This window comes from Meleagris gallopavo, chromosome 7 (assembly GCF_905368555.1).
Source record: "Meleagris gallopavo chromosome 7, MGAL_WU_HG_1.1, whole genome shotgun sequence".
Lineage (NCBI taxonomy): Eukaryota > Metazoa > Chordata > Aves > Galliformes > Phasianidae > Meleagris > Meleagris gallopavo.
The window spans coordinates 22103971-22116907 of record NC_139410.1 but is presented as its reverse complement, the minus strand read 5'-3'; the positions used below and the strand labels follow the sequence as shown (position 1 = coordinate 22116907).

The 12937-nt window shown below is 63.4% G+C and overlaps 1 protein-coding gene across 19 annotated transcripts in view; it reads right to left on the bottom strand.

The window, feature by feature from the left end:
* TNS1 (tensin 1) overlaps positions 1-12534 on the bottom strand; it is a 51095-nt gene extending 38561 nt beyond the window's left edge. For 3 of the 19 annotated variants that reach the window (XM_085228477.1, XM_085228479.1, XM_085228476.1), the window contains exons 1-2: positions 8142-8240; positions 7309-7346 (exon numbers count right to left, since the gene is read on the bottom strand). In XM_085228477.1, the coding sequence (XP_085084603.1) occupies positions 7309-7346; positions 8142-8217 (114 nt within the window). In that variant the 5' untranslated portion in view covers positions 8218-8240. Of the gene's footprint in view, positions 1-3060; positions 3750-7308; positions 7347-8141; positions 8257-10709; positions 10813-12423 lie in introns of those variants that run through there. The other 16 variants (XM_085228481.1, XM_085228482.1, XM_085228472.1 and 13 more) reach the window with 12 other exon arrangements.
* Between the last annotated feature and the right edge of the window lie 403 nt (positions 12535-12937).

Genomic DNA, 12937 nt, shown 5'->3' with positions numbered 1-12937 from the left:
CTTTGGCGGCAGCTGGGGTGAGTCAGGAGGCAGGCGGACGCTGGAGCACAGAGGTCTTGCTGCTCCCAGGCTTCCCCCTGAGCATCCCCTTCCCGCTTCCGCCAGCCTCGCCATGTGCCTGACCCCGCAGCCTGGCTGCACCCATGTCAGGCGCTCCCAGAGCAGGGTAGAGGCCATGGGCTGGGCAGCACCCCATCCTCGTGGCTGTGTTGTGCAAGAGGTACCAGTGGTTTGTGAGTCAGGGGATGTTCTCCTCCCGTCACCAGGAGCTCCTCCACGTTTGGTGTGGGGTGAACCTCCAAGCATCCCACTGCAGTCGCCCCATAACTAGAGTCCTGCCCTGCACGGGGACCCCAGCAGCATCCTTCCCCTGGAGACAGCAGTGATTTCCAGCACTGCACACAGAGTCACCACGTTGCACAAGCCAGCCACTCTGATGACATGTGGGTGCCTGGTTAAGCTCACACTGGGGACGTGCTCCCTGCCTCGCGCCTCAGCACCATTCCCTTTCCAGCACCTCCTTGCTGCTGTTTCCAACAAACACCTCTGAGTGCCGGCCCCATAAACACGCTCACGGCAAAAGTCCCCGGCCTCTGGCACCACAGCAAACTCGAGGGCACCATGTAAGGGAAAGCGGAGGGACGCTGTGCAGCCGCCCCATGGTGATAGACCCAACTGGGATGGATTCCACCCTGGTGTTCCAGCAGTGGGGTCAAGGAGGGTGACAGCCCCAGGGCTCCTGGTGGCATGTCACTCGTCAGGCCGGCAGCCCCAGTGCAGGGGAACTGAGTCAGGAAGGCGATGCATGGGGTAACTGAGGGGCCTCGGGCTCCGGCTGGTTTCAATTGAATCTGCAGCACCAAAATAGCCTTGATTTCAACCCAAATAAGGGCTGCTCCTGGCTCCCAGGGGTTTGAGCCATTGGCCCAGAGGTTGCAGAGGTTGGAATTGGGGAAGGGGGAGAAAGCCAGCATCTCTGGATCTGTTTGGGATGAAAAGTGGTTTTTTTGGATCAGAGTAGAGCAGAGGAACATCCGCATGCCCCAGAGTGGGGCTGGTCCTGTTCTGCCTCCTCCCGCGGGTGCTGGGCTCAGCACGGGGCTGGCCACGAGCAGAGATGTGCTGTGCTCCAGCACCTAAAAAGGCAACGTTCCCAGCGCCGCTCCGGCCCTGAGGCCAGCGCCTGCTCGGCTGCGTCCCCAAAGCCTGTCCATGGCTGCTGTCCCTGCCCAGCTGTCACCAACAGGCACTGCAACACCTGCAGGCACTGCCATCCCTGGGCGTAGGGACACCCATCACTCTAATATAGGGACCCGCTCCCAGCGTGCTCCTGGCTGCTGGAGGAAGCTCTAAGAAGAGCAGGAATGGGGCTGGGGCCTTTGTAACAGGGTCCCTGTTGTCTCCAGCCCCATGACAGCTCTATCCAACAGGGCGAGGGAGACCCCATGTTCCCCACCTTCCCCAGAATGGCCATGGGGATTAGCTGGGAGCAAGGTCACCCAAGGCTGGTTGGGGGCAGGGGGCTTTGTTGGGATTGGGCTGTGCATGGGTTCTCATGTGGGACTGGCCAACAGATGGATTCCCACAGTCAATACAGAGATTCCCACATGGGATTGGTCAATATATGGACTTTCCTATGGGATTGGTCAGGTCCCTCATACTCGCACAGGACTGACTAGAGCAAGGATCCCACTGCAGGATCAGTCCCTGCATAGATCCTCGCATGGGTCCAGTCAGCATCTGGGTCCCCAAGTGGGCTGCGTGAGAGCCCTGCATTACCCTGCATCGTGATGGCAGAGATCTCTGTCCCACTGCAGGCTGAGGGCTGCCCCATACTGCCAGTTCTCAAAACTAGCCCCTCCTTTGGCACCCACAGCCCCCAGCATGTGTCACCGGAGCCAAGCAGTGCAGATGGGCACAGGGGTCAGATGCCACCAGCACAGGGTGCCACAGGGACATGGTGCACCAGGTTGGCACAGCAAAAGCAGGAGGACAACACCATGTAAACCCCTCAGCTCTGCTCCAGCAGCCTCCAAACCAAGCCAGGGCACAGAAAGAGCTGCCAGTACTCAGCTTGTTGTGGGGCAGCCCCAAATGAGGTTCTGGAGCCCAAAAACGTGTAACAGAGGTGACTGCAGCGCTGAGGAGTGGGGCAGCAGGCCAGCAGCCCCATGGAGCATCACGGCCAGCCCTGCCTTTCCTGGAGTGGGGGCCAGCAGCGAACACTAACAGAAACCTCAGCGTCCTTGTCACGAGGCTCCAGAGCCGGGACTTTTGGGGCTCACTTCCCCTGAGAGTGCCCCTGCTGCAGGCAGAGTGCATGGGATGCACGGGGGCTGCTGGCACTCAGCACGCTCTGCAAGGACCCAAAGGGGGGGGACGCAGCCACCACCCCCCGCCCATGCCAACTCCGTCCCTGCTGCCCCAACCCGCTGGCACCCGGCCCGCAGTGGGACCGACCCCGCTGCCCCCCGCTCGGCCGTCGCAGGCGGTGCAGTTCTCTTTTTGTTGTTTTCCCCTTAAAAACAAAACGGCTGATGCCTTGCTCGGGCCGTTTCCTCTCCCAGGAACACAGCCCAAAAACATCTGCGCCGGGACCTGCCCTGACGAATTTAACCCTCTACGGGCCCGGCAGCAATGAGGAGAAGGAGCCGTGGCCGCCGTGTCCCCCCTTCCCCCCCCCGGCCCCTCACCACTCATTAACTCGTGGTTTAACCATTGACGGTCCCGCAGGAGGAGCGGAGGAGGAGTTAACCCCTGCGCTGCCACCAAGGAGGGGCTGTGCGGGGACACGTCCGCCGGGCGGGGTAGGGCTGCTCGGGAAGGACCCCCCCGCAGGATTTCCCGGCGCTGCGAACCATCCCTGACCCCCTCCCCAAATCCCCCTCCGAGGCCGCCACGCCCCGCGGGACCCCCTCCAGCAGGGAACCGACCCACCGCGGCGTCCCCAAACAGAGCGGGCGGGGGGCGGCCACGCAGCGCGCGGATGTCACGCTTGGGACCCCTCCTTCTCCCCCAAAAGGACGGGGGTGGCAGGGGATCCCCGCGCCGTGGCCGTACCTGGTTCATGACGCTTCCGAAATCCATCCGGGGTCTCTCGTGCCTACATCCGAAGGGGCCGGCAGCGCTGCCTCACCTGGCCGAGAGGCGCGGGGGGCGGCCGGGAGGCTGCCGGGGCGGGGGGGTCGGGGGCAGGAGGGAGCCCGGCGTCGGCAGGCGTGAAGGCGGACTGCAGGCTGAGCCCCCCTCCCGCCCCGGGACAAGCCCGGAGAAGGAAGGAAGGAAGGAGGGAGGAGGGAGGGGAGGGAAAAGAGAGGGGAGGGGGGGGGAGAGAGCCGAAGGGTTTCGCTCCCCGCAGGCCGGGACCCCGGCGACGGAGGGATCCCCGCAGCCCCCCTCGCCCCTCCGCACCCCCAAGGCCGCCGGCTGCCGGAGGTGCGATGGAGCGGCCCCGGCCTTGGGGGAGGGAGGGGGGTCCCGGGTGGCTTTTTTCCACCGCTCCCCTCCCTCCTCTCTCTTCTCCCTCTCTTTCTTCTCTTCCCTCTCTCCGGCGCGCTCCCAGTCGGACGCGCACACGCCCAGCCCCGTTTCCCCTCGCCTCCCCCGAAAACGCCCTTAAAGGCAACCGGGAGCCGGGACCCCCCCGCGCCCCGAGCCCCGAAATGCGGCGCGCACCCCCCGGGCAGCGCAGCCGGGAGGCCCCGGGCGGCGGGGTCGGGCCCTTATCGCCCCGCGTGACGCCGCGGCGTCCCTGTGCCCTTGGCGGGGGGGTGGCAGGGGCACGGGCATGGGGCCCGGCTCGGGGCCTCTCTGCTTGGCCCCCCCTGTCAGGAGGCGGTTCGCTAAGTCCAAGGAGAGCGCCCAAAAAATGGCTCTTGGTACCCTCCTCGGTGCCGAAGCGGAGTGAAGGTTTACCATTCCTCCTCCATGGAAAGCAAAGTGATGGAGAAGCCGTGCACCGTGGGGGTGCCCCATGGCCCCACATCACCCCCCGCTGCCCTCGCTCCTCCTCTCCCACCCCAAGCCCCAGCTCAACCATGCGAGTAGGCATGCGGGCACCGAGGATCATGGCACAGCCTTCCCTGCAGTGGCCCGCAAAAAGGCAAACAGGCCGGGGGGGCTGTGAGCCAGACACCCGGCCCAGCTCTGTTGACATTTTCTCACCCAACACCTCCCTGTTCCTGTTTGCATTTCCGTTCTGGTGCTATAGGCTCAGCCAGAACACCAGTGCTGGCCCTGACTGCAGCCAGGGCACAGAGTGGCAGCAAGGGGCTCTCCCTGCCTCCCTCTCCCCAGGGTGGGAGTGATCTCCAGAGCTTCACATCAGCCAGAGCGTCCCATGGGTTGCACCTCCTGTGCCAGCATGGCCAGGGAGCGCCCACATCCCATCCCATTGCAACCAGGGAGAGTGCCACTCGCATATGGAGAAACTGAGGCAGAGAGCAGCTGCGCAACCATAGGGATTTCCACCTGCCTCTGTAGGATGGATCTCCACAGCGAGTACATTCTGCCCGACAGCCTGCGCTCAGCCCCCCGTGCCTTATTTTCCCCTGGAAGCATTTGGAGGGAGCAGCAAGAGGTTTTAATGGGGGCAGTTCTCTCCTGAGCATCTCCTGCCACATCCACAGTATCATCTGGGCATGGACAGATGGAGTTGGGGTGCTGAGGGTTCTGCAGGGAGGACAAGTGGAGACAGAGGAGCAATGAATGCCCTGAGCTAGGAGCAAGCCATAGAGCCCAGCTCAGCTATAGCAGAAATCTCAGCTCCGGCACAATCCCAGCACCCAGGACACGGCCTCAGGACGGCTCCCATTAGAGCCAGAGCCAGATGGGAAAGCATCAGCATCCCAGCAGGATAAGTGGGTGAGAGGAGGGCACTGACAGCATGTTCCTGTCTTCAGCCTGCGGGAGCTGTCCCTGAGGAGGAACGGAGCTGTCCCTTGGGAAGGTGACGTCACAGGACGCAGCCACTGAAGTCTATAAATTATCCCTGAACTCCATCCTCAGCCAAACACCAAATGCATCCCAGAGCTATCTCAGGGTGGTGGAAGTAGGTTCAGTGCTCAGCCCCATGTCAACCCTCCAAGGCCCCCAGCGCCCCCAGATCTGGCCAGTAACTCCCACCCAAAACAACTCTTCCACATCCCAAAGCGAGACCCAGCCTGGGAGAGCATCTCCACTCCTGGTGCTAGCAGAAGAAGGGGACAAGGCAACAAAGAGCCAGGAGAGAGGCTCCCCATGTCCCATACCCCACTGCTCACTTGTGCAATGATTGTGGGCAGGCTCAGCATCCCCACTCCCTTTCCCCTCCCAGAGGGTACAAGAAGGGCCCCAGCTCCTCCAGCAGCAGATCTGACCCCCCCGGAGCTGAGACAGAGGCTGAATATTTTGGTGGTGACGTCAAGAAGGGGAAAAAGGAAACAGCAACAAAAAAAAAACCCGATCCCCTCCAGGACCCACTGCAGCACCACAAGCTGGGGGCAGTGCTGCCCCACTCAGCCCCCCATCCCACACCCTGACTGGGCCCATGCCAGGGCCAAGAACACATTGCTGCCTTATTCTTCCTCCCTGCTCTGTTGTACAGACCCAGAGGTGTTGCAAATTACCTGTCCCAAAGGCTGGATAGCTTTGAACGGGGCACTAGGGACAGGGATGAGTGCATTGGACACATCCTCCCCTATGCCGTGCAGCACAGAAGCAGCAAGGCGCAGAAGCTGGGGAATGGACAGCCTGTCCCACAACACAATTAGGACACTGCTGTCCCCACTCATGTCCTCCCTACCTGCCCATGATACAGGACCCAGACATACCCCATACATCACAGTGTGCCTATCACCCCACATCCAGCCCATCATATCCCCCCTCCCAAAGCCAGAGGTCCCCGTGAGAGGGGACAATAGGTGCCGTGGGCACTGGGAGCTACAGCTGTGGCCAGGACGTGCCTCACTGCCCAGCCTTGGCCCTGCTCCAGCACCCAGTTTAATGATGGACAAACCCCCCTCCAAGCCCCTGCAGGGGGTACTTGGAAAACAAGCTGGGTTTGGAGCACGGCCAGTGGAGAAAGATCAGCCCCAGTGCACCGCCATGCAATGAGCACACACACATGAGATGTTCTTGCACAGATGTTTTTGCACACACAGGGATGAGGATGGGACCCAAGGGATTTCACATGGCCAGGCTGGGCTCTGTGATTCAGTTCCCCCACTTTTAAAGGAAGCTGCAGCTCTGGGTAGGGGGCTTCAGTGCAGGGAGGGATGGCAGAGGTGGACTGTGGGGCTCAGATGCACGTCAGTGTCCAGCCATCTGTGCCTTCGGAGGGAGGGGGGAAGGTTTGCTAAGCAAGGAAAAATCCCCGAGTGGAGGGGCCGGGTGCAAGAAGGGCCTTACATGGGCATGGGAACGGCTTCGTGCTTCCCAGATGATGTCTATGCGTTTGCCCCGGCCCCCCCAGTGCCACCCACAGCCTGCGGGCACCCTGCCAGCCCTGCCTGCCACCACTGTCCCCGTGGCCACTCCAGGGTCCCCAGCACACACCCCCCTTCCCACTGTACCCTGTCCACGTGGAGTTTTTAGCTGAATGGGGTCAAAAGGGGGGCAGCAGGAGAGGTAAGGACAGGTCCCCCCAGAATAACTTGTGGAGTGGCCACAACAACACTGGCGGGTTCCAGAGACAGCAGCAGACAGGGGTGCTGCGGGTTCAGCAGCATCTCCAGGGCAGGAGGAGGAAGCACTGGGGCACAAAGTACCACACATCCTGGGGTAGTCTCATTCCCCAATTCTGGGGGCTCAGGGGTTAAATGTGAGGTGCTTCAGGTGGACGTGAGGCTGTTTTCTCACTGTGCCAAGCCCCCTCCCCACACATGCCCTCCCTGGAGACCCTACAATAACAAGCGGTGTGAGTCAGCTGGCTGCTCGCCTGGCCCGAGGAGCCCCTCCCTGGGCACTGGCCCAGCAGAGCTTCACAGAAGGCCTCAGCCCCATGCATGCACCCCCCCAGCAGCACCACATGGGAGGTTCTCCAGCCTCCAGCAAGCACAGGAAGGGTGACAGAGGCTCACAAACTGCAGCCAGCCACAGGCTTCCCATGCGCACAGAGCCAGCACCTTGGGTGCGATGCCTTACCGTACACAACCCCGTATCAGCCACATGAGAATCCTCATCAGACATACACGTGGGTGACACGAATGCCACTCCGATCAGACACCAATGTGAGCACCTACCCAGTGGGGATATGGACCCCAGTACTCCCCCAGACATCCATAGCCCCTCCCATGCAAAGTGGGGCATCCCACGAGATGCCAGCCTTACCTTGCTTTGGCACTTGGTGTGGCAGGAGAGCTTGCAGCCTGCGGGAGGGGAGAAGGGGTCAGTGGGGACATGGCCACGGGGCTGCTCACGGGGGCTGGACAGGGTGGCACCCATGGGGAGACACAGGCAGCAACAGTACTAGGCACAGAGCACAGAGACGCACACTGCGGGTGCACAGATGCACACACCTTGCACATGTGCTCACATGCAGCCAGATTCATGAACACCACATGCGTGATCCATCCACCCACAATGACAGTGTGCCAAAGGCACTGTGCCTCTGCTCAAAGATTAATAGCATAAACGCATGCAAACACAGCTTGCGATCTCTTGCACATGCACACGTGTGCACACACAGCTGTGCACAGCTGTGCACGTGCATAATGGGGCCGTATGGGATGCTGACCCACCGGCAACACCAGGCGCTCCCCGGTGTGCCATCCCAAAGGGACACGAGGGTCCCTGTGCAGCATGCCCCATGGCCACACTGCCCCCCTCCCCGAGGCCCCGTCCCCCCCGGGATCATTTCCTGCAGTGCAGGGAACACAGGAAGCCACATTGTTCCCGCGACCTGGAACGTTTCCTCCCACCACCCCTCGCACGGGGCTCAGCACCGCCACACACGTGCGGGGGGACACGTCACCGCGTGTGCCACTGGGGCCTCGAGGGGGACAGGACCACGAGCACCAGCAGGGGTGTGAGCATCCACACACGTGATCCTGGAACGACACCACTGCACGCTCAGTGCACGCTCGGCTCACTCACAACCGTGTGCAGAAGCGTGCAAAAGCACCACTGCATCCTCTCGCTCACACGCACTCCCGTCCCCTCACCTCGGCAGGTGCTGCCCTGGCGCGTGATGGCCTGCCGGCAGATCCCGCACGCCTTCACCTTCTTGAAGCTCGTCATCTTGAAGGCGTGCGCCGGGGGGGACTCCAGGTCCTGGGGCTGCAGGACACGGGAACAAATCAGCACCCCTATCTTTGCCCCGCCCTATGTCGAGCTCTTGCTCGGTTTCCCTCTGGGCTGGGGTCTGCCTCCATCTGCTCTCACTCCCCCCCCCTCGGCGTAACCCCCACCTTGTGCCCGGCCACACGGCAAGGGGTGCCAACGACCACCCCCGGAGCCGCGGCCCCTTTAAATAGTCTCTGCCGCCCCCTGGCGGTGTGCTGAACACTTGTGTGTGCGTGTGCGTGCACACGCGTGTGCACACGCACGGACACGCCCTCATGCACACATGTCCACAATTGGAAGTGTGGGTGCATGCACGCAGATGTGCGTGTATACTTACATGTGTGCACATACGTGTGCGTTGGTGTGTCCCTGCATGCTGCAGTGTGCGTGCATTTGTGTGTGCGTGCAACTGCACATCTGTGCTTCTGGGGGTGTGTGCAAGCACACGAGTGTATGTCAGCAGGTCTGCTCACGTGTGTGAGCACGTCTGAATGCATCAAGAAGCTTGTGCAAACTGGCGTGCAAGCACAGTGAGTGTGCACATACAAACGTGTGCACACGTGCATACACATGCATTTGCATTTTTGTCAATGTGCAGTGTGTGTGCACGTGCACACCCAAGCATGCACACACACCATCGGTGTGCGTGCGGGGGGTACCATGGTGTAAAGCTGTGCTGTGGATGTGTGCTGGGCAGGGACATGGGAGGGGAGTGGGGAGACACATTTTGGGATGTGTCCCCACGGCCACACTGCCCACTATAGTCCAAGGGAGCTGTGAGTGGGGGTATGGGGACAGCAGGACATGGGGACAGCAGGAAACAAGGATGCTGGCACGGCCATGGGATGCCAGATAGGGGGGACAGCCCAGACTGGGGGAGGGGACATCCGTGGCAGTGCGCCAGCCATGCCGCCCCACCCACCCACCATCCGATGAAGATGTGAGAGCCACAAATACGCCTTTTCACGCCAGGACTAATAGGATTAAGCAGAGGCCCCGCAACCCCCCACTCCCCCTGGGCCAGCACTGCAGGGAGCACCCAAGAGTGGGTACCACCTCCTCCTGCCCCAGTTTCCCCAGTTCGCCCAATACACACATGGGGACACAAGGTGGGGACACAAGGGCCGTGCACATGTGTGTGAGTGCACCATGTGCACATTCTATGGACATCCTCCCTAGCAGCCAAGTGCCCCCATGGCTGCCCAAGCCCCTGGGCTCAGTGCCCCCCCGGCTGGGGCTCCCACGCCACAGTTGCTGGGTGACAGCGAGGCCTCCCGATGCCATGAGCTCGTTTGCATATGCAAAGCGCCCCCCCCCCCCCCCGCTGCAGGGTGCCCCGGGAAGAGGCAGTGCCCCCCGCTCCCAGGGACCCCCCGGGGATGCCAATGTGTATCCCACACGCACATCTCCACCTCAGCCCCCTCTCTGCTTTGTTAACGGTAATTATCCTCATTAGGGAAAGCGCAGCCCCCTCTGTTCCCACCCCATGGAGACCCCCTCCATTTGTCACATTGCCAACACGCCGGTGGGGGTGTCCCCAACCCATGGAACATACGGGATCCGGCCCCTAGCTGGCAGGATCTGAGCATCATCCCTGTCCCCGGGGCTGGGGGGCACTTATGGGGGTTAGGACCGTCTGGGGATGTCACCTTGAGACCCGTGTCACCAAATAGAGGGGATGGTGGGGGGGGCGGTATAGATAACCCTACCCACGGCCCCCCCAAGCAGAGAGACCCAGAGATGCTGGGAGGGGCCCCATGGGCTGCATGAGGCCCCGGGGAGAGGAGCCAGCTGCATGGACGCCTGGGTTCACTGCCCAGCACTGCAGAGTGGTGCGGGCCGGAGGGGGGGCTGCCTCCCCCCGGAGGACCGGGGCACCCGCCTGCTCCATCCGCTTCTGTTGGGGCTGCAAAGCCGGGCTGGGGGGGGGAGGAGGGGAACCGGGGTCCCAGCCCGGAGCATGGGGGACTCCGGAGCACAAATGGCCCGGAGGGTGGGGGCTCAGAGCCGCAAGCCCCTAGCACTCCCCGGCAGCTTCCAGATTGCCCGGTTCCCCGCCTCCCAGTGCCGAGAGACAGCGGACTACGAGGACCGCAGTGGGATCCCGGATGGTCGTAACGGGGAAACAGCCCCCAGTCCCAACAACTCCCCCTCGGAGACCTCCTCCTCATTCAGCCCGGCGTCCTTCGCTCCCCCCGCCCGCTCCCCACCGCCACGCAGTCCCGGGCTGTTCCCCCCCCCCCCCAGCCTTAGCCGCTCACCGGATGCCCCCACCTCCGGGCCGCCCCCAGCGCTCGGTGTTGCGGGGGAGGGGGGTCCCAGTGCCAGCGCAGCGCTCTGTCCCGCTCTTCCCGACCCGCTCCCGCTCCACTACCGCCGCTGCTCCCCGGCCCCCCCCTCCCCGCGACAGCACTCCCCACCCCGCGCCCCTGGTCCCGGAGCCGTACCCAGAGCAGGCAGGAGAGGCACAGCCCGGTCATGCTGCCCCGCAGCCTCGCCGCACCGCCCGCAGCCGTCCCGCTCGCTCCGCCCGCCCGGCCCGCCCCCGACCCCCCCAACCCCGGCCCCAAACCCCCCCCCCCCCGGCCCCCATATAGCTGGGGGACAAAGAGGGGGCAGCGCCCTCCCGCAGCAACCCCCCCGCAGCACCCACCGCTGAGCCCTGAGGGGGGGCTGGCAGCGAGACCCCCACTCCCCCTTCCCAAAAGGCTGCGGTGGCGGTGGAGTGGGGGGGTGGGGGGCGATTTTCCCCTGGGTGGTCCCGGGATGGGAGAGCCGGGGAGGGAGCAGCGCTGTGCCAAAGCTGCGCCGAGCCGGGGGCCTCGCAGGGGGGGCAGGACGGGAAACGGCTGGGCAGCCCCTCAGCTCTATAGGGTGGGATTCGGGTGCTGAGCGGCACCTCCCCGCAGCCGCGGGGGGAGGAGGCCGGCGGTGAGTCCCGCAGCCTTGCGCTCAGGCGGGTGGCAGCACGGGGGGGTGAGTCAGGACGGCAGGGGACACGCAGGGCAAGGGATGGAGGCAGCGGGGAGCGCCCGTCCGTACACACATCCCCCCACACTCCCCTCCTTCACTACAGCCTCTCGTTGTTGCCCGCAAATGAAAGCCCCCGGGGAAAACGGGGTCCCCGCCCCCCATAAATCACGGCGTCCCATTCAGCGCCGGGACAAGCCTGGGACCTGCATAAAGGCAGGGACAGGGGCACGCAGCGAGGACGGCAGAGGGGGCGTGGGGGGCTGAGGCATGGGGACACTGCCTGTCAGCATGATTTAGGGTTCATTTTCCTAGCGGGGGGCACTATACAGCGAGTCCCCCCGTGAACACTAGTGAGGCACGCACACACCCCATGCTCACACCCCCTTCCATGCATAAGGACAGCATAAGGGTATCATTGGTGGAGTCTTGCCGACGGCCACTGTGTCCCCAAGCCACCCCCACCTGCTTCCAGTAGCAGTGCACCCACACTGCCCTTGGGTACCCATCCTGCACACACACAGGTGTATGCCACATGTCCCATGCGTGCCCACATGGGCATCCCACACCAACAAGCTCACATACCCACTCCATGTAGGGGCACAGAAGGGTAACACAGCGATGGGGATAGGGTGCTGTGTGGGCACAGGTGTCCTCCACACTGGGTGATGGTGGGGACATGGATGCCCCACATGAGGTGATCTTTTGGCACAGGGATTTCACACGCATTGGGTGCCCTCAGGCACAGGGGGATTCTGAGGACAGGGATGCTGAGCACACCTGGCACTGTATGGAAATGGGGACCCCCCCGGTGCTGGTTGCTTCATGGGTTCTCCTTGCAGCGTGCACGAGGTTCCCCCATTCTAGGTGCTGTAAGGACAGAGGGATCCCAGAGCGCACGCCAGGCGCTGCAGGAGCACAGGGATGCAGGTTATAGAGTGGGGGGGGGTCACAGTGCGGTGCCAGGAGAGACATAAGGAGGGACAAAGGACATGCTCCCAGCCCCTGGCGTGCACACACATACACACACACACATATACACATACGGTTTAACCCCTTGGTGCCCACAGCCAACTGCCGCCCCCTCCCCCTCTTCCCCCCCGTGTACCCCCAGAGCCCTCCCCAGCTCCATGTTCCCCCCTGCAGCCCCCACCCCGACCCGGGGCACCGTGCACTCGTGGCACCGCTTACCTCAGTGTGCCGGCAGGAGCGGCAGGGCAGGAGGCAGGATACGAGGTATTTCCCCCAGCGAACCAAGGTGGCAAAGCACCAGCTCAGGCGGGTCATGGTGCCCCTGCGCAGGGGTCACCCAGCCCACGAGGGGGCACTGATGGCAGCAGGGAGCCAGCCAAACCCGGCTGTGCCCCCCGGCTGTGCCGGGCTGCGGTGCCCAGGAGGTGCCCAGCAATAGGCACGGGGTTGTGCGGCAATGGGCTGGGGGCTGCGGTCCCACCAGGCCCTGCCCCCCCCCCCCCCCCCCCCTCGCTGGTCCCCCAGTGTCGCCTGCGCGCTGGCAGCCAGGCAGGGAGCACCGTGCCCGCCCATGTCCTGCAGTGCTTGGGAGGGAGCCAGCTCCGCCACGTTCCCCCTCCTTCTCCTCCTCCTCCTCCTTCTCCTCCTCCTCCTCCTCCTCCTCCCCGTCCCCCCCCTCACGTCTGGATTAACCCCCCCACCTCGTGTTTTTGTCAGCCCCTCTGCACGCACT